Genomic DNA, 19905 nt, shown 5'->3' with positions numbered 1-19905 from the left:
ATAGTAATTGTATAGTTAACTTTTTGTTTTTTAACCCATTCTAATAGGTATATAATTGTTATCGTATTGTGGTTTCAATTTGTATCTTCCTAAAGACTAAGATTCAGAATTTTTAACATCACTCTGGGCTGGAACAGGGCTGGGTGATTTGTAGAGTGGACTGAAATTTTCTTTTTAAACACCAAATAAAGGTACCCTTCATTATCTCGAAGTGATTAGAAAAGCCATTGAGCTGCCCAGGATTTCATCCAGGGCAGGGAAAACACACCTCTGGAGCAAGGACAGAGCTATCCTGTCCAGTCTGCTCACTGGGTGACATGGTGATAACCTGTCCCCCTCCTCCCAACCTCCACACCTGTCCTACCCTGCCTTTGTGTCACTTTTTTTGCTGCCTATTAGTGCATCCCTCATTTTTCGCCTGTGGAATTCCTATTTAAGCTAAGTGTCACCTCCTTTTGAAGCATCTAGGATTTCCAGAAGCTTCCAGACATAACATGCAAGATGACGTTATGGAAAAGTGCAGCCTCTTTTGGGGCCAGAGTTAAATATGCTTTTTTGGCTTTGTTCCTTACTAGTTGTGCAACTTTGGGCAAGTAACTTAAGTGCTTTGAGGTTTTGTTTCCCCAAGTGTAAAATGTGGATAATACCTACCTTAGAGGTAGGTTTTTGTTGTTAGAGATATTGTCGTCACATTATATTATTTTTATTATTATTATTAATCTGCCTTTATCAAAGCCTCACTGGGTTGAACCATGGCTGATTACTTTCTTGATTCTCTCCCTAGCTAACTGCTCATAAAAGGCAGATACTGTGATTTCAGCCCCTATGCCCCTGTGCCTGACACAGTGTTGCTAAGTACCAATCCCTCAACACATTTGTTGAAATTGATGGACCTAAAAGGGTTTTCATGGAAGGCAGGCATCCAGAAAGAAGTTGTGGGACCCGGAAGGACCTCCCGCCGTCCTCAGGCCGGGAGCTGCTTTCCTGGAGCAGGGGCACTGAGTCAGCTTCCCTTCCACAGAGCGAATGGCTGAGCCTGAGGCTGTTTGGACATGTGGGTTTGGCAGGTCAGAAAAAGGGGAACCAAGAGAGCAGATGCTCAGGGGGAAAAAAAAAGTTGGACAGGGATTGACGAGGAAGAAACCCAAGGGAAAGGGCTGGCTGAGAAAGTGTGGACCCAGTGATGGCTTGGGGACCAATGGTGAGGATGGGGGCGGGGACGGAAGGCTGGGAGGGTTGTGGGCCCTGGGGCTGGATGGAAATGGGAGATATGGAGCAGGGACAACGCTAGGACGCTGAAGGAAGGGCACAGAGGCACTGGGTCAGAATGAGAAGGGAGTGCGGCAGCTTTGAGTCAGAAGGGCAGCATCTGTACGCCAGGCGTGGACCATGAGAAACGCGGCAGGTGTCGGGAGGGCGGAGCCTGACGAGGCGGAGCTAAGAAGGGGCGGGGCCGGCGCCGGGCTGGCGGGCGGGGTGTGCGGCTCTGCTCCTGAGAGAGCAGCGGGGGCCGCGGAGCTGGAGCTGGATCCCAAACCCAGGCCGGGGCGGGAGTCGGGACCGGGGCCCGGCCGGAGCGGGCTCCAACGGTATGGGGTCGGCCGACTCCAAGCTGAATTTTCGAAAGGCGGTGATCCAGCTCACCACCAAGACGCAGGTGCGCCCGGGGCCCCAGCCTCCCCACCCACCTGCAGGGCTGGGAGCTGGGCAGGGCCGGGGGCAGGGGGTGGTGCGCGAACTTGACTTGCCCTGAGATGGGGGGACCGGCTTGCCTGTAGGGTGACACTGAGGCCAGGGCCGGAGCCGAATCCCTTGGCCTGTGCCCCAGGCTCCATCCCGAGCCCTAGCCTCCCCATCTCCAGCCTCCTCTCTCGGGAACATCCTCCTCGCAGCCGCTGCTGCCACCTTAGGCTGACGTGTGCCTACTTCCCGAGCCGGCGCCGCCGCTGTCCGCCCCCTGTCCCTCCCCCACCCCCTCCGCCCCTCCAGCCCTGCATCTCTAGCCTCTCCTTGTCTCCACCCACCCATCAACCTCCCTCATCCTCTCCTGCCCCTTGGTGCCCGCGGGTCCCGGACGCACAGACCCGGCTGACTCAACGCAAACAAAGCCCGGCCCGCGCCCTCCCGGGTCGGAGAAACAGCTGGTGCGCGGTGGCAGGGGCCTCACTGGGCCCAGGTCGATGCCCACAGCTAGGAAGGCCCAGGTCTGCCTGGGGACGTGCAAAGAGTAGCGGGCAGTGCGGCAGCTTGGCAACGGAACCTGTTCCCAGGCCTGTGGGGTCCAGTCTCTCAACTGGGACCACCGCTGCTGGGGGCTTCTCCTCTGAGGCCCAGCGGTGGGGATGGCTGTGCTTGCAGTACCCTCCGTTGTCTGGGTCAGGGCCGAGAAACCTCCAGATCGCCCTTGGCCTGCTGAGTGGGGCCTGGGATGTCTTGCAGCATAGTCCATGCTGCACATTCCCGAGTCTACACGTGGCACAGAGGCCATCTCCTTGGCCCCAACAAGCAGGACCTAGCCTCAGCAAGGCTGCTTCCTTGCCCACCCCTTCTCTCCTCACCCCTTGAACTAAGTCAATGCCTGACTTTCCAGATCCCCCACTTTCAAGGGACTCAGGACCTGCTGCTCTGCTGCCATCTGGGCCTTTCCTCTTACCTCCACTCCCACTCCCGTGCTGCTGCTCCCCGGGGCTCTCTCTTGCTCTTGGCAGTTAGAGTGGGATCGAGGGAACCATTTCCCCACAGCCAGCTGGTCTCCAGAGGCCAGACTGCTGGTTCCACCCTCTATCATTCCCATGAGAGAAAGGTCAGGCGCCAGCAAATGCCCAATGGCCTCTGGAGTCCAGCCCCAGCTGAAAGGCATTTGAGAGAAACCAGACCTTACTTCTCACCACTTCCCCCATGGCTTCTGGTTAGTTCTGACATGGAATGGGGCTTCTAGGTCTGTGGGGGGCAGGTGGGCCAGCCCTTCGATGTGGGGCCACAGAGAGAGGAGGGAGGGAGGCTCCTGTGTTTACCTACTTTCAGAGGGAAACACCTTGTTGGAGAAATGAACTATGGGCTGTTGGCTCAGCTGCCAGGGTCCTTTGTTGGGCCAGCAGGACTAGCTCAGCTAGGTCCCAGAGGATCTGGGTGGACTAGATTCCTACCTGCTCTAGCCCCTCGCCCCCAAATACCGTGATGGAGCTGACTGTGGTGGTGCTGTCCAGTTTCCCTGAGGAGCCTGAGGACAGTGAGTTGGCTTAGAACAGGGTCTGAGCCAGAGACCAGCCTGAGCCTCCTTCCAGGGAGCACTGGGACCTTGCAGGTGGGAGGGACCCTGGGCCACCTGGAGGGAAAGACCCCCAGGGCCTAAAGCCTCAGGCCCTGTGTAGTAACCTGGCTTGGACAGTTTGGGGGTAAAGAGCAGATCCCAGGTGATCATTCCAGATTTTGCCACTCGGTGGCCCCCAGGAGATTCAGGCCAGTTGTCCACAGGGCGTCCTCAGTCCCAGGTCCTCAGAGGCTGTGCTGTGAACACGAAGTTTTAGTTTTGCTCTGAGCAGCAGACAAGCTGACCCAGCTCCTTTGCCATGGCCTGGGCCCGAGCTGTCTCTGCTGGGCCTTCCCGACCTTCCTGCACTGCATCCTGTTTTCTTCCTGCCCTGGGCTGGGCCTGACCCTGGTCCTGAGGGCCAGCAGATTGGGCTGTGTTTCCTGAGCCTTTCCCAGGTGGGTGGGGCCCTGGAGGAGACACATTCATGGACCTGAGACCCTCTTCTAGAGCCTGCCTGTTTGGAGGTTCTCTGCCATCAGCCAGATGAGACCTGGTAGGTCCATGTTTACATGTGTGTGCACGTATGTGTGTATGAAAGCCATGGTAACAGTCCTGCTGTGGTGACACAGTCCTCCAGAACAGGTCACTGTTAGGAGGCTGGAGCACTGCTGGTCCTTCCCTCCTCTCCCCAGAGAGGTTCAAAAGATGCAGCTGGTCCCCCAGGCCTGTGGGGGTCTGGCCTGAGCAGGTCCTGACGGAGCTCGGGTAGGAATACCTGGTTTCCCTCCAGGATAGCTCAGTGTCTGTGGAGCCCAGCCCACCTCCAGCAAAAATACTTTTGAAGAAACTGGCTCAGATTTTAGAGCTTCCTTGGGTTGGATGGAGCCCAGCTGGGGTAACTGGGGTAACTGGGGCAGGAGCTAAGCCATATCCTGCCCCTCAGAAGCCTAAGGGGCCCCAGTGATCCTGGCCAATACCTATAGCATCATGTTAACCTGGTATGGTCAGGTAATGGGCACCAAATTGAAGTGTCCAAGCCACAGGGGGACCAGGAGGAGGCCCATTTGGGGATGGCGGAAGTGAAAGTCGTCGCTCTTGAAGTTCAAGGCCAGCTCCCATAGCTAGGACTTTCCTCAGTTTCCAGGCTGGGCTACCCTGGGGACACTTGCCTGATGAATTAGGTCAGAGTTGAAGTCCATTTTGTGCTCTAATGAGTTTTAGCCCCTTTAAGGGGGTAATGGCTACCTGGGAGGTGGGGAAAGCATAGAGATAGGAGCTCCCAGAGACGCTCCCAGATTGGGGTGCGGACTCTGCATGTTTTTGGGGATGTCCTTCTCCACCCCCCCAGCTACCCACACTGGGGTATGGTACCCCTGGACCCCAGTGAGTGTCAGAAGGCTGTCCTGGCTGAGGGCTTGAGGGCCAGCAAACCCCAGCCCAGGCCCCTCCTTTGGCCTTGTTCCTCTCCCCCGGCTAACTCGCTCTACCAGTTCTGGAACTGAGCAGGCCCTGATGCCAGGCCTGTCCAGAGGGCTGAGACCACACTGCCCTGAAGCTCAGATGGGGGTGTTGCCTGGAGAGTGGGCCAGGGTACACCTGGTCCTCGGCATGGCTTGCGACCCAAGCCCTGAATTTGAATAGCCCTGCTGGCCCTCAGCTGACTGGGCTGAGGGCTTGTCTAGGACTAATTAGAGCCTTTAGCTGAACAAATATTGGCTGAACATCTGCTATAAGCCTCAATTGGGAGGTCAGGGAAGAGGGCTGGTGGCCTCATGGGGCCTGGAGATAAGTACACTAACACCCGTGGAATCAGGGACTGTGATGAGTGCCTGAGGGGTGGGAGCAGGGCTCCAACGTGGGAGCAAGCCCCCCAGTCTGGAGCTCTGAAGACTTCTTGCAAGAAGTGCCTTCAGAGAACTGAATTATTTCTTAACAGTATATCTATTTATTTCCGATGACAAGAGTAACGCATATATTACGTATGGATTGGTAGTGATGGCAGGGCCCTTTATCAGCCCTTTCAGAGAAGGGAAAAGTCTAGGTTGATTGGAGCAATGGGGAAGGTCTCTTGCAGGAAGTGCTTTCTGAAGGGTAACTGCCTGGACACCCTGGCCCCTCAACAGATGAACATGCAAAAGGGAAAAAATGGTAATACTGCGCTTACAGGAAAATATAGAGAAAAAAATAAAAACCACCCAGAAAGATCATTGCTGTTAACATTCTGTCATTTTCTTCTAGGCTTTTACTATATAATGTAACACAAAATTGTGACCATCCCATAGTTTTATATCTTGTCTTTCACATAACATTGCAGTGTAAGCATTTTCCATTCTTTAATATTCTTTGAAAACATGATTCTAATGTCTGCATATTATGTCATTGTATGAATGTGCCTTTACTTTCTTTCTTTCTTTCTTTTTTGGCTTTACACCCTCAGGCTTTATTGGGCTTTCATTCTTTGTGGGGGATACCTTAGCTTTCTAAGCATCCGGGATCGTTGGTTATTTAGGTCATCCCAACTTTCTACTTTTGTCAATAATAACACTTGAGTAAACATCCTTATAGAGGCACATCTCCGATCGTTTACTTAGGAAAATTTCTAGAAGTGGAGTTTATGATTCACACTGGTTGCCTATGTGATTCAAAATGCATAAGTGTGTTTAAGACATATTACCTCAATAGGACCGTGGGACTTTGGATTGTGTTAGGAGGAGTGGGCATGCTGGAAAGAGGGGACAGTCTGAGCAAAGACAAAGGGAAGATATGGCAGGGTTGGGTCGTAGGGATAGTAAATACAGGTGTGCATGCACGTAGGTAGGTGTGTTTGGGTAAGCTCTTGGCTGACTGTCTGGCTGAAGTCTGGATTCAATCCTGCAGGCAGTGGGGAGCCCTAAAAGTCTTTTTTGAGGGAGCTATGCCTTTGGTGCTGTGCTTTGAATGTGGGTTGTGGGCAGTGTGGAGGCTGATTTAAGGAGGTAAATTTGGAGGTGGGGCCCTGGCAAGAGTGGCCTAAACTGTGTCGCCGGTAGGCACCTGGAAGAGCAGGTGCGGTCAGAGAGCTGTGGGGTTGACTCCTTTAGATTTGACATCTGTTGGATGTGCCGGGAAAGGGTGGAGGCTGTGGCCAACGGCGGGCAGGTCTGGTGAATGACAATGAGCACATGCCCCTGTCTTCTCCCGAGAGGGAGGAGCCCAGCCTGGTCTGGTCGCTGGGCACTTATCCTAGTGGTGTGGCCTGGGGAAGTCCCTAGGTGAGGAGGCCTGGCCAAAGGAGGATGGTGACTTACCCAGGGTCACACAGTCCCTCAGGGGCTGGATTGGGCTTTGGCTGCTGAACTCAGTCAGTGCCCAGCTGACCCCTGACCATCCGTGCCATGTGTCCCCATCCTGCCTGTGCTGGCTGGGGCTTATGGTGGCTGAAGGCTGTCCCCCATGTAGGAATGCTTCTGGGCACCAGCAAGGATGGAGTAGAGGGGCCGTGGCTTCCCTCTCAGAGGTTTCCTTGGCACAAGGTTGGGCAAACTGGGCCCGTTGGTAAGGGATTGTGCAACTCTGGACACTGGGTTCTCCCACAGCCCGTGGAAGCCACTGATGACGCCTTTTGGGACCAGTTCTGGGCAAACACAGCCACCTCAGTACAGGATGTCTTTGCGCTGGTGCCGGCGGCAGAGATCCGGGCCGTGCGGGAGGAGTCGCCCTCCAACCTGGCCACTCTGTGCTACAAGGTGAGGGGTGCCCAGCTCCTTACGGCTACTCCCAGCTGAGCCTTTACCACCCCTTTAGGGAGGCTGAAGTTGGCCCAGCCCTGTGGTCTCAGAAGGCAGGCACCCTGGACATCCCACCCACCCAGGTGTGGGCAGTCCTGAGGCTTCATGCACTGGTCCCCCTGGGCTCTGGGTTCTGGGGAAGTGATCATGGCAGCCGCCATTTGTGAGGACTTCCTCCGGGCCACACCTTGCTGAATACTTTCCACAGGTCAGCTCATTTAGCTCACCCTCTGCTGTTGGTACTATTAGTGTCACCATTTTACAGATGAGGAAACTGAGGCTCAGACGGGTGGTCACTTAGCAAGGTCTCGGCTAGTGAGGGGTGGGCTGGGCTCTCACTCCTTGGCCGTCTAGGCTGCTCTCTGGCCCACGTCCGTCCACCTGGGCTGGCTGACCCTATGTGGAGGGGTAGCCCTGTGGGGTGGAGCCTCCACTTGGGGCCCTGCTGCCTCTCCCCCTCTGGAGCCTGGGGTGCCCATCCTGACCCCAAGTGCCAGGGCCCCACTCCCCAACCTTCCGTCCCACGTCCCACAGGCTGTCGAGAAGCTGGTGCAGGGAGCTGAGAACGGCTGCCATTCGGAGAAGGAGAAGCAAATTGTCCTGAACTGCAGCCGGCTTCTCACCCGAGTGCTGCCCTACATCTTTGAGGACCCTGACTGGAGGGGCTTCTTCTGGTCTACAGTGCCCGGGGCAGGGCACGGAGGGGTCTGTGGGCTGGGCTGGGCTGGGCAGGGCTGGTGGGAGGTGGAGTTGTGGGGACAGGGAGAGAGAAGACCAGGTTCAGGTCCAGTCACGTTCCTCCAAACCTCTCCTGGGGTTTAGGAAGTGCAGGGGAGGAGGCGTGGGGGTCAACTCCTGCAACCTGAGCCCTGGGTTCCTCTCCCACGGGGCTCCCTGCCCCTCCAGCTGCGCAAAGATGGGCGCAGGCAGCTGAGCCTTCTTCTTCCCTCTCTCACCCACCCCCTCCCTGGGTTTATCTCTAGGCACCTGGCCTAGGGGCTGAGGCTCCAGAGTTTAGGGGATACGGCCTGTTCCCTCCCAGTCAATGGGAGGTTTCCTCACTGTTCCCAGTTCCATTCACCACGATGTCCCCTTCTGCCCTGGGAGGTTTGGGGTGATTGGGAGTCCACTTCCTTTGCCTTCTCCTGCCTCTTCCTCATCCGTCTGCCCACAGCCTGCCTGGGCTCAGACCCCATCCTCCTCCCACCCCCTAGGTCCTGGGGCCCCCTCTCCTTGGCCAGCTACCACTGAGGTGGCCCCTGGGTGCTCTGTCCCAAGCAGGGAGAGGACGATGATGAGAATGCTCGGCCCCTGGCCGAGTCCCTGCTCCTGGCCATCGCCGACTTGCTCTTCTGCCCAGAGTTCACTGTCCAGAGCCATCGGAGGAGCACTGTGGTGAGAGCCCCCCGACCCCCACCCCTGGACTGGGGAGGGCTCTGGTCCTGGGCTGGGGCTGGTTGAAGTTCCCTTGGGCAGGATGCTGTGAGGGCAGAGGCTGTTCTGGGAAGGCTGGGTTGCCTGGCACGCCTGGTCCCGGGAAGGGGGTGGTGGCTGGCACAGCTGGAGAGGAGCCAGATGGTGCCTGGCCCTGCCCCCTGCATCCGGGAGGCTGGGCACAGGTTCCCATTGTCTTTGCCTGAGTGGTGGGTGGGGTGTGGGGCTTGGCTCTTTCCCTTGACGTGCGCCCATGGACTCGACCTTGAGAGTTCTCTGCTCTTCACTTCCACGTACCACCAGGGGCACCCAATTCCATTCCCCTCCCTCCCTGGCTCTCTCTCCCTGTCTCAAACTAGACTGAGCAAGTAAAAGAACTAGACTGAAGAAATATGAGGTTTTAAGAGGTTGAGAATGTTCATTTCTTCCCATGGGCATTAGCACCTGGGGCATTTGGGGATAATATGAGGGTATCTACCCCTGGGAATGGCAGGGGGCTTGGGTTGGCCATCATCAGCCTGATCTCTCCCTGACCCTGTCCCCAGGACTCAGCGGAGGACATCCACTCCCTAGATAGCTGTGAATACATCTGGGAGGCTGGCGTGGGCTTCGCCCATTCTCCGCAACCCAACTACATCCACGACATGAACCGGTGAGATCTCTTAGGCCCAGAGCCCATGGCATAGCTGGACCCCAGGCATGCCCCTGAACAGCTTAGAAAGGGAAACATGCATAGGTTCTTACAAAGAGACCCTGCCCACTTGTGACCCAACTTTAGCCTCACAGAGATAAAATGAGGTCATTTCTTTTCATGGACTTGAGCTGGGGCTGGGCAGAGGGGCCCTCCTAGAGGAGAACTGAGATCCTCAGGTACTGAACGCCTTCTTATAATCATCCCTCCCCAAGGATGGAGCTGCTTAAGCTGCTGCTGACGTGTTTCTCTGAGGCCATGTACCTGCCCCCGGCTCCGGACAGTAGCAGCACCAACCCGTGGGTACAGTTCTTTTGTTCCACGGAGAACAGGTGAGCGGCGCCTGGCCTTTCTTTCCATTCTCTTCCCTCTTGTTCCAGGCAGCTCAGAGCTGAGGCCACTCTCCAGCCTTAAGTCTTACTATTTGAGGGGAGATGCTGCCCTCTGGTGGTGATGACCTGTAACTAGACTGCCACACCTTATGCCAGCGCTGTCCAATGTCCCATTGCGGGGCTCTGGGGGACCTGTGCCTGGGTCCTTCGTCTAATAGAAATATAATGCAAGCCGCATTTGCAATTTAAACATTTCTTGTGTCAACAGTAAAAAAGTAAAAACAAAACAAGTGAAATTAATTTTAATAATATGTTCAACATAATCCAATATATTGTATATTGAAAATATTAGCATTTAACATGTAATCAATATGTAAATCTTTTGAGATGATTTACATTCCCTTTTCATGCTAAGGTTTCAAGATCAGATGTGTAGTTTACACTTACACTACATCTCAATTCGGACCAGCCACGCTTTAAGCTCTCAGGAGAAACATGTTGCTTGTACTGTCTAAGCAGCGCAGTTTAGACAGTGGATTGAGGAGGGGACATAATGAACACCCTGAAGGATGGGGAATCCCTGGCTGAATGGGGGTGCTCATGGACTATAGGGGCTCATATGGGTACAAGGAGTTGTCACATGGCGGGATTGAGTGTTTGGAGCAGATACACACACTCCAGCTGTGCAGCTCCAGCTGTGCCCAGCGCAGGAGTCAGTGCTCCTAAGGGTCCTGGTTCACTCTTTTACTTCCAAACTCTGATGCCCACGTGGCAGGTCTCATTCTTCAGGTTTTCCTGGCTTCCCGCCCGACCTTTTTGTTCCCAGAAGAGAAGGGAACCCAGGTGACTCCTTCCACCAGCCACAGTGGAAAACTGGCTAGAGTTTTCTTTCTCACCAGGCTTATCAGGCAAATGGCCACACCTTGCCACTCAACCTCTCTGGGTCTCAGTTTCCTCATCCGTAAGACGGGGAGCTTGAACCCTGACATCTTACAGGTCTCAGAATGGAGTCGTTCTGTGGCCTGGGATCTAGGGGACTGAGCGTGTGCTCTGCTTCCTGAAGGGAAGCCCACCTCCCTGTGGGCCTCCAGCCCCTTCCCTAAAGCCCTGAGGGAGGGTACCTGCCCCTCAAAAACCTGGGGGTGTGTCATTATACACTTGTCCCAGCCAAGAGTGATCTATGAGGAAATTCTGGACTTTAAGTGGTTATGTTGCGTCCATGTAGATTCATCTATTGTAACAAAATGGGGGAGTCTGTGCATGTGTGGGGCAGGGGGTATGTGGCAAATCTCTGTACCTCCCTCAGTTTTATTATGAACCTCTAAAAAATAGTCATATAAAAGAAGAGTAGGCTTTAGCTTCTGGGGGGAAAATTAAAGGGTGTGGACATGATTTCCTCCAAAGAGCCTCTCCTGACTGGCCATCCTACTCTTGGTAATAAATTCCTCCTGCCCTCAGCCCAGCCTGGCGCAGGTCCCCGATACAGGCAAGGACAAGCAGGAGTCCTGCTCAGGACGGGATGAGCTCCTGTTCTGCTCCCCAGTCCCCAGCCCCAGCCCAGGGCTGGCAGAAACATGTGTTGAGTGAGAGGGTGGCTGACCCTTCCACGTGGCTGGGGTGGACGGACGGAGCGCGCGGTGGCATCTCTGCAGCCCCGCTGCTCCTCTCCCACTGCAGACATGCCCTGCCCCTATTCACCTCTCTCCTCAACACCGTGTGTGCCTATGACCCTGTGGGCTACGGGATCCCCTACAACCACCTGCTCTTCTCCGACTACCGGGAACCTCTGGTGGAGGAGGCTGTCCAGGTACTCATCGTCACCTTGGACCATGACAGCGCCACCAGCAGCAGCCCCACAGTGGATGGCACCACCACAGGCACTGCCATGGACGATGCTGATGTAAGGACAGGAGGGGGAGAGCAGGGGTCCTGCCGGCCTCTGGGTGGCATTCCCTCCAGCAGAGCTGGGCAAGGGGTCTCCAGTGGGCACCCAGTGGTGAGCCTGGGGCTATCTGAGGTTAAGGAGGCACTGCTGCCAGCACCTAGGCCTAGGGTAGGGGCAGAGGGTAGGGGCACCTGCTCACCCCCGCTCCACCCTTGGCAGCCTCCAGGGCCTGAGAACCTGTTTGTGAACTACCTGTCCCGCATCCATCGCGAAGAGGTGAGTCAAGCACTGCTCTTGCTCTGATGGATTCTAGCTGCCCATCCCACAGTGATTATGGCTTTGCAGGGGGCGAGGGGAGGCAGATGAGATGGGTGGGGAAGTCCTGACCCCTACATAAAGGAACCCTGGTCCCCATGGACTCAGGGCTACTCAAGGTAAAATAGTGACAGTAGGATTGAGACGGTTTTGAGATGCTGGAAAGGGCTGATGGCCTCAACTGGGTGACCATAACTGGGAAGGCTTCCAGGAGGAGGCACTCTAGCATCAAGTTTCTCCCAATGTCTGGGGAGGTCATTTCAAAATGACAGTGGACTTAAAGGCAAGGGAGACCCAAGTTGATGTGTCTTGTGACCTTGGGTGCACAGTTATGAGATTCCAAAGCTCTAAGCTCTGCAGCTGTAACATGGGAACAGTAGCTGCTTCCTTGCCTTGCTGTGAGGATTGAGAGCACATCCCAGGGTGTAGTAGGTGCTCAGTGAATGACCCCTCTCGGCGGAGGGGAAGGGGCGCCTCCAGGCCAGCCCTGGACTCACCTTCCTGAGGGGCTTACCCCAAGACAGCTATTGATGACGTTGGAATCTGGGCCCCTCAGACTCTCAGGGTGGGGTCAGTCTCTGGGGGAGTGAGGAGGCGTTTGTAGGGGGCTTGGCCCCAGGAGCTGGAGTTGCAGGGAGATGGACTGGACAGGCCCCCGTCCCCCTCCCACCCAGGACTTCCAGTTCATCCTCAAGGGCATAGCCCGGCTGCTCTCCAACCCCTTGCTCCAGACCTACCTGCCCAACTCCACCAAGAAGATCCAGTTCCACCAGGAGCTGCTGGTCCTTTTCTGGAAGCTCTGTGACTTCAACAAGGTGGGCTGGCTGCAGGGGTCCAGCCTGGGGGCACTGGTCTGCCCTAGATGGGGAAAAGCCACTCTGCATAGCCCAGGGTCTGGGGAGACTCCCAGGAAGGCGAGAGGGTGGGGCAGAGCTGCCCCTCCCTCTGACCCGCCTACCTGTTCCCGTCCCCTCCCCCCAGAAATTCCTCTTCTTTGTGCTGAAGAGCAGCGACGTGCTGGACATCCTGGTCCCCATCCTCTACTTCCTTAATGATGCTCGAGCAGATCAATGTAAGCTGGGGAGGGTATAGGGTGGGGGACACAGCTGGGGGGCATGGGATAGGAGGGTTCCTGGAAGAGGGGCGGGGCCAGCTAGTCTGTCCCCCTCCCAGGAGCTCAGATCTGGTGCCCTGACCTTCCAGGAAGGGCTTTTCTCAGTTCCGCCCCACCCAAAATGGGTCCCTGCCCTGGTCTCCCGTCCTCCCCTCCCCACTTGGCGTGGTGACCCCTCCCATGCCACCTGCTGCAGCTCGGGTGGGCCTGATGCACATTGGTGTCTTCATCCTGCTGCTGCTGAGCGGGGAGCGGAACTTTGGGGTGCGGCTGAACAAACCCTACTCAGTGCGCGTGCCAATGGACATCCCGGTCTTCACCGGTACCCATGCCGACCTGCTCATTGTGGTAAGGGGCACCTGGAGGCATGGGGGTGACATCCTCTTGGCTGAGTCTGGAGGTACAGGGGACCCCATGGCTGCCCCTCGGCCTCCCCGCACAGGTATTCCACAAGATCATCACCAGCGGGCACCAGAGGCTGCAGCCCCTCTTCGATTGTCTGCTCACCATCGTGGTCAACGGTAAGGGGCCCAGAGTCCGCCTTCCCCATGCTCACCACTAGGTGGCGCCAGGCCACAGGCTGACCTGCCGCCCACTCCCTGGTTCAAACCGGTCTTGTCCAGTAAGGGCAGCCCCACTATGTACTGATCAATTTTCTAGTAGCCACTTTAAAACAACAACAACAACAACCAAACAAACAGGCAAGCAAAAACCAAAAAAAAGAAACAGACGACAATAATTTTATAACATTTTATTTAATCCATTATATCCAAAATACCATCATCTCAACATGTAACCAATATAAAAACTTATTGAGATAGTGTATATTCTTTTTCTCATCCAGTCTTCAACATCTCGTGTGTGTTTCACACGTGCAGCACGTATCAGTTAGGGCCACCTGTTTCAGAGCTTAAAGGCCAGATATCACCGTGGCTATTGCATTGGCCAGTGCAGGGGTTTGGAGCAGCCGGCCCTGGGTGCAGGGATAGGACCTGCCCACCAGCGAGGACTGCAGACAGCTGGCCTGAGAGAGGAGGGGGCTCCGATTGGCTGGGGAACTGGGCCCAGCAACGTGGGTGGCAGCCAGCTGAGGCAGGAGGACGTCAGTGGTTGCCTTTTGGAGACCATGGTCCTAGATGGGAGGGGCTGACTTCTCTGTGGTCTCCTTTTGACTCCAGGGTGGGTGGGGTGGTGCAGGGCTGGCCTTCGAGGCCTCTAGCTGGACTGTGAGTTCTGGGGCCTTCACTTACTTGTTGACTCCCTGGGTCAATCCCTCCACTCTTAACCGAGCACTGGATTAGTGTGGCCGGCTCTGAGAATGCATTTGTGAACAAGACAGCACAGGCTGTGCAAAACATGTATTTAATTATATGGAGAATATCAGTTTGATATTCTAGAAAGACCTAAAGATCCTGAGTTTGTATCCCTGCCCAATCATATTATAACTGGGGAACTTTGGGCAAGTTTATGAACTTCTCTGAACCTCAGTTTCCTCATCTGTAAAATGGGGATGGTTTCATCTGTGTCCTGCATCCTGCTCAGAGGTGTGGGGATGAGTGGACAAGATGGCATGTGTGAGTGGTTTTCTAAACAGTACAGCTGTCCACACAGTGGAGGGATAAGGGTGGAGCTTCAACTACTACCTGGGTCTCCGCAGAAGGCATGGCCAGTGTGGCCTTGGCTTCTGGGGGTGTGGTTTTCCTGGCTTTTCAGGGACTTGACTGGTAGGGGGCAGGGAAGGCTTGGGAGGGGGAGCATCTTGTCCTGCCCAGGCCAGGATGTGCAGGGATGGCTGGTTGGGCCCTAGGAGTGAGCCGAGCCTTCCCCTGCAGTGTCCCCCTACCTCAAGAGCCTTTCCATGGTGGCCGCCAACAAGCTGCTGCACCTGCTGGAGGCCTTCTCCACCACCTGGTTCCTCTTCTCTGCCGCCCAGAACCACCATCTGGTCTTTTTCCTCCTGGAGGTCTTCAACAACATCATTCAGTACCAGTTTGATGGTGAGGCAATGGCCCAAGCCCCTGGCCTGGCCTCAGGGGCAGGAACCAGGGCGGGCAGTGGACGAGGACACCTTCTCGTCTAAGGGGGCATAGCCTTCTGCCCCCCAGTTTGTCCAGCGTACATTTATTGAGCATATGCTATGTACCAAACCCCATGCGGGGTGCGGGGAAGGCAGTAGGGAACGAAGGAAAGCGCTCCCTGCCCCGTGGAGCTCACAGCTGGGGATGGAGTCATGGAAGGAGGCTTTAAACACATGGTCACCCAGACAGGTCATCTCCATCGGATGAGAGGGAAGATGTGAGTGGTATAACCCTAATGGGTATCACAGACGCTGGGCTACCTGGTGTCAATTAGGGACTTGCCACTTCTTGGCTTTGTGGCTGTGGGCACATAACTTAACCTCTCTGAGCCTCAGTTTCCTCAGCTGTGAGATGGTCATAACAATAGTACGAAGAGGCATCCTATCTCAGAGGGTGTTGGTAGGGTTAAGTAAAAGAATCTACAAAAAGCACTTAGCACAGTGCCTGGAGACTTAAATATTAGCAGTTATTATATTATTGTTTCCAAAATAAGTAAAATTTGCATATGAATGAGGGATAAAGGAGGGTGGGTGGAAGTCAAAAAGCATTTCGGGGAGAGGCAGCATATGCAAAGGCCCTGGGGTGAGATGCTGAACTGAAAGCAGAACAGTGTGGTGAGAAGCAAGGACCAGACAGGTGGACCAGGCATGGAAGGCCTGGAACGCATCTGTGTCTTCCCTTGGAGCTGAGGGAATGCAGTGCCAAGGAAGCACAGGGACACCCCTTTCTCCCTGGTGACCTGGTTCAGGCAGACAAGTCAGAATACTGAGCAGCTAGTGTGGTGTGGACACGGACACTGGTATGTTGGGCCAGCCCCACTTTGCCACGTGTTACCCCGTAGTGCTGGGTTGGGAGGGGGCCTGGAAGGTGCCAGGGACGGGCTCAGGGGAGCTCACTCCAGTCCTTTCCAAAAAGGTAACATCTTGGTGTAGCCACAGTTGGCACACACCGCCGGGTGCCATTTCTGCCCCAGCTACCTCTCTTGGGCACATCTCCTTTCCCTGGGGTCGATACCTTCCCGTCTTCCAAACTCCGCCTCCCAGAAAGCCCACTAGGTGGAGGGGATGTCAAGGGTCCTTCCTGAGGCGAGGCGTGCTCCCTTCCCACAGGCAACTCCAACCTCGTGTACGCCATCATCCGAAAGCGCAGCGTCTTCCACCAGCTGGCCAACCTGCCCACTGACCCGCCCACCATCCACAAGGCGCTGCAGCGCCGCCGCCGGGCTCCCGAGCCCTTGTCTCGCACTGGCTCGCAGGAGGGTGCCTCCATGGAGGGCTCCCGCCCTGCTGCCCCCGCCGAGCCAGGCACCCTCAAGACCAGCCTGGTGGCTACCCCAGGTCTGGCACTGGCGGGTGGCAGGGGGTGTGGATACTGGCATGGCTGGGGGATGGGCAGGGTCTCTGGGGTGTCACCCCCATCTCTGGAAAAAGAAATGGCATGAGTTGGAAAACTGAGAAGACGGATGGGGTTGGAGATATGGGGGGCCCAAGAGGGCAGTTTCATTGGGGGACCAAGCCTCAGGCCTGGGTGTGGGTCTGGGAAGGATGCGCGCAAGGGTGAGCTTATTGGGGGGTCAGACACAGCATCTCTCTAAAGTGGGTGGAGGAAGGAGGGAGCCTCGAGGGGGCCTGGCCCAGTGGAGACGCTGTCTAGCAGAGGCACTGGGCAGGTGTCCTCACACCCACCTGTGCCCCTCCAGGCATTGACAAGCTGACAGAGAAGTCCCAGGTGTCAGAGGACGGCACCTTGCGATCTCTAGAGCCTGCGTCCCAGCAGAGCTCAGCAGATGGCAGCCCAGCCAAGGAGGTGGGTAAGGGGAACTCCTGGCGTGGGGTGCAACTAGGTGGCCTCTCCCTTCCTCCCTGGCCTCTGTGGTGTGTGCCCCGCCAGGGCACTCTGAGGTCGCTTGCAGCAGAGGGGCAGACACCCAGCTGACTCTCTGGAAAGGGGGCTTTCACAGACCCCTCCCTTGTTTACTGGTCAGGGCTTAAGCCCTTGGCCTTCAGACTCATCCATCAGCCTTATCTGAGGCTGGGCTGGCCTTTACCCTAAACCTGTCACCGGGCTGGGCTGGGCTGGGCAAGGCCTGGGGCCCAGGGCAAAGGGTGCTGGGCTGGGCTGCCCCTCAGTTGGGAGTGAGGCCCCCCATATACATGGGTCAGTGGGGAGACCTCATTGCCCTCCCAAGTTCCAGGCCGTGGGAGGGGCAGGGGAGAGGGGCAGCTTCTCTGCCCTCTGCCCCCACCCTATACCCATTCTTTTCATCCTCACTCCATTCCTTCTTGGGGACCAGGAACCTGGCCAGGTGTGGCGGGAGCAGCGACGACTGTCCAGTGCGTCAGCCACTGGGCAGTGGAGCCCAGCGCCGGAGTGGGTGAGGGTTTGGGCAGGTGGCACCCAGGTGCGGGCTGGGTCAGGGGCCCCCAGCCCTAGGAACAGTCCAGTAAAGGCCATGTGTCCAAATCCAAGGACTGGCCTGGGAGCCAGGCTCAGGGCCAGTCCTTCTGGGGGTGACCTTGGCCTCTCTCTGGCTCGATTGCTTCCTCTGTCTACAGCAGGGTTAAACTGCAGTAACTTTCTTAATAAATTACCCTTTCCAGCTTCCTTCCCTGAATCACTTGCTCAGTCCCTTATGTATTTCCTAAGATCACAACTCATGGCACTTGCATGGGGATAACAAATGTCCCTACCTGACCGTGCCATTTCGAGGATCCAAGGGGACAATTTCTAGCATATAGTATGTGCTCAGTGTCAGGGCACAGCTCTTACCTTGAAAACCAGTCCCTGCTCACGGGCACGGCCCCTTGCCAGGCCCTTGCTGCGGTGAGCATGGAAGCTTAGTGCCTTGGGGAGCCTGCAGTTCTGAGTCAGGGGGCAGGACTGTCCCCGCCCCAGGAACCCTGGCCCCTCCCCCAGGTCCTCTCCTGGAAGTCGAAGCTGCCACTGCAGACCATCATGAGGCTGCTCCAGGTGCTCGTTCCCCAGGTGGAGAAGATCTGCATCGACAAGTGAGGCTGGGGCGGGGCAGGCAGCTGGGCTCGGAGGAAGGGCCAGTCCAGGCTTGTGTGGGGGTGTGACCGGGAGCATGAGTCTTGGGGGTCCAGGGTGAGCCCCATGCTCCCCGTGACCTTCGTGGTGGGCTTTCCACGTGAGCATGTTGGAGACGCCCCTCTCCCTGGCAGGGGGCTGACGGATGAGTCAGAGATCCTGAGGTTCCTGCAACATGGCACCCTGGTGGGGTTGCTGCCCGTGCCCCATCCCATCCTCATCCGCAAGTACCAGGCCAACTCTGGCACCGCCATGTGGTTCCGCACCTACATGTGGGGCGTCATCTATCTGAGGTGTGCCCCGCGTGGTGGGGTGGGGCAGTTACCAGCATGGTGGTGGGTCTGGTGTCCACCTGAGGGGTCTGTCCAATGGGACTCAGCATAGACCTCGGCTCTGGGTCCCATCACTGTAGTGGTGTTAATATCAAGACAGTTAATCAGGGTGGTCCTGTCTGGTTGAGGGTGGGTACCCTCTGCCCAGGGTGGGACAGCAGGGAGGGAGGGGTGTGGGCTTTACCACCCCCTAGCATCTCCCCCACTCCCAGCACCCCATGACGGCCTGTCCCCTCCACAGGAATGTGGACCCACCTGTCTGGTATGACACCGATGTGAAGCTGTTTGAGATCCAGCGGGTGTGAGGATGGGGAAGCCTGCAAGGGACAGAGGCCGGGGGAGGCCAGCACCCCCACGCTGCCCCCGACCCACCGTCCGTTCTGAGCTTTAAATTACTATGATCAGGGCTAGGGCTGGCAGAGTGGCCGAGTCCTGGGTGGCAGGCCCCAGAGGCCCCGTGCAGCTGGGACAGTGGGGACTGGCTTTGACTTTCCCCAAGGACCCCCCACCCCTCCGGAGGCTCCCGTCTCCAGGGCTGCAGGCCTCAGCCAGAGCCCCCGTCTCACTCTGCTCCCCCTCCTTGTTTCTGTCTTGACCCTCAGTGCCCGCCCAGCTCCTGTGCTGCCCCACCCCCAGAGGCCACCAGGTCACTGTGCCCTAATGGGTTGCCCAAGAGGGAACCGTGGGTTCTCCCTTGAGGCACTTGGGCAGGGTGAGGGAAGCCTGTCCAAGCCTCCTAACCTGAAACCACCTGGTCCAGGCCTGGCTCCATGCCAGGGCCTACGACAGGATGGCGTGTGTCCAGGCTGCTTAAGGAGGAGGCTGGAGGGTGGCTGACTGCAAAAGTCAGACTGGGGGACCCCATGCCTTTAGGGGTTTGGAGTGGGGTGCAGAGGGTCTCCTGCTATGTTCTCCCAGGTCAGTGGATATAGCCTGGCTCCCTGTTATCCAGTTATAGGGGCAAAGGGAACGAGGAGGGGTCAGCTGTGCAGTCCTGTCTGCCCTCACCCACTGCCTGGACGACTGGTAGTGGGGGGCCAGGATGCCACCCTTCCACCCCCCCCACCCCCCCCCGTCCTGGTTCTGGCCTCGGGCTCTCCCTCATCCCACCTGTGTCAGTACAATCTTTGCTCTGTACAATCGGCCTCTTTACACAATAAACCCTCATCTCCATGTCCTGGCTCTTTGTGCTTGGAGGGGAGGGTCAGGCCATGGGTCTTGTCGTTAGGGGAGCTTGGCATTCTGTCTCCCAGAGTCAATCCTCAGAGGACCTCGGTGTCTGATTGGGAACCTGTGTTTGTCATTTTCTTGGTGGGGGGAGTGGAGAATTGGACCCTCTCACCCAAAGCGTGGCTCTCTGGGCTCTGGCCACCCAGAGAAAGAGCCCACAGGGAGGTGAGGGGCCTACCTCTCAGCCTTTTGCATGGCTCCCAGGGGCTCTGCTGGACCCAGGTAGCCACTGGGAGATACTGGGGTGTCCCTGGGCCCTTGGCTCTGTGCTTACCAATGCCCAGCTTCATGGGGGAGGGGCCCAGAGGTATGCAAAGCCTGCCTGCAGGCCCAGGGCTGCTGTCTCCGGGCCTCACCCTGGGCCTCACCCTGGGCCCAGCCCACTATTTGCACTGGGATCAGGAAGATGGATAGGCTGTCATGCTT

General features: G+C 56.7%; 1 protein-coding gene across 2 annotated transcripts; it reads left to right on the top strand.

Moving 5' to 3' along the window:
- Positions 1-1448: 1448 nt before the first annotated feature.
- On the top strand, positions 1449-19422 carry HID1 (HID1 domain containing). 2 transcript variants are annotated; one of them, XM_019745624.3, is made up of 19 exons: positions 1449-1657; positions 6829-6978; positions 7555-7725; positions 8302-8415; positions 9000-9106; positions 9361-9477; positions 11155-11377; positions 11582-11638; positions 12352-12492; positions 12659-12749; positions 12988-13139; positions 13234-13312; positions 14624-14788; positions 15979-16206; positions 16569-16675; positions 17163-17243; positions 17786-17877; positions 18052-18210; positions 18491-19422. In XM_019745624.3, the coding sequence occupies exons 1-19, from the start codon at positions 1592-1594 to the stop codon at positions 18552-18554; spliced, it is 2364 nt and encodes a 787-aa protein (XP_019601183.1). In that variant the 5' UTR covers positions 1449-1591; the 3' UTR covers positions 18555-19422. The 2 variants fall into 2 exon arrangements, with proteins under 2 accessions (XP_019601183.1, XP_019601182.1); XM_019745623.3 differs by having other exon boundaries at positions 1464-1657; positions 8299-8415.
- Positions 19423-19905: the final 483 nt, after the last annotated feature.

The sequence above is a fragment of the Rhinolophus sinicus genome, chromosome 12, assembly GCF_057876585.1.
Source record: "Rhinolophus sinicus isolate RSI-liver-muscle chromosome 12, RSI-T2T, whole genome shotgun sequence".
NCBI classification, from domain to species: Eukaryota; Metazoa; Chordata; class Mammalia; order Chiroptera; family Rhinolophidae; genus Rhinolophus; species Rhinolophus sinicus.
This window is presented reverse-complemented; position numbering and strand designations above follow the sequence as displayed.

Bases quoted from the DNA above. Each gene is read 5' to 3' on its own strand.
- HID1 (XM_019745623.3), top strand. From the start codon at position 1,592: ATGGGGTCGGCCGACTCCAAGCTGAATTTTCGAAAGGCGGTGATCCAG. The intron at 9,478-11,154 runs GTGAGCGGCGCC...CTCCCACTGCAG, and splicing joins TTTTGTTCCACGGAGAACAG to ACATGCCCTGCCCCTATTCA. The intron at 16,207-16,568 runs GTCTGGCACTGG...GTGCCCCTCCAG, and splicing joins CAGCCTGGTGGCTACCCCAG to GCATTGACAAGCTGACAGAG.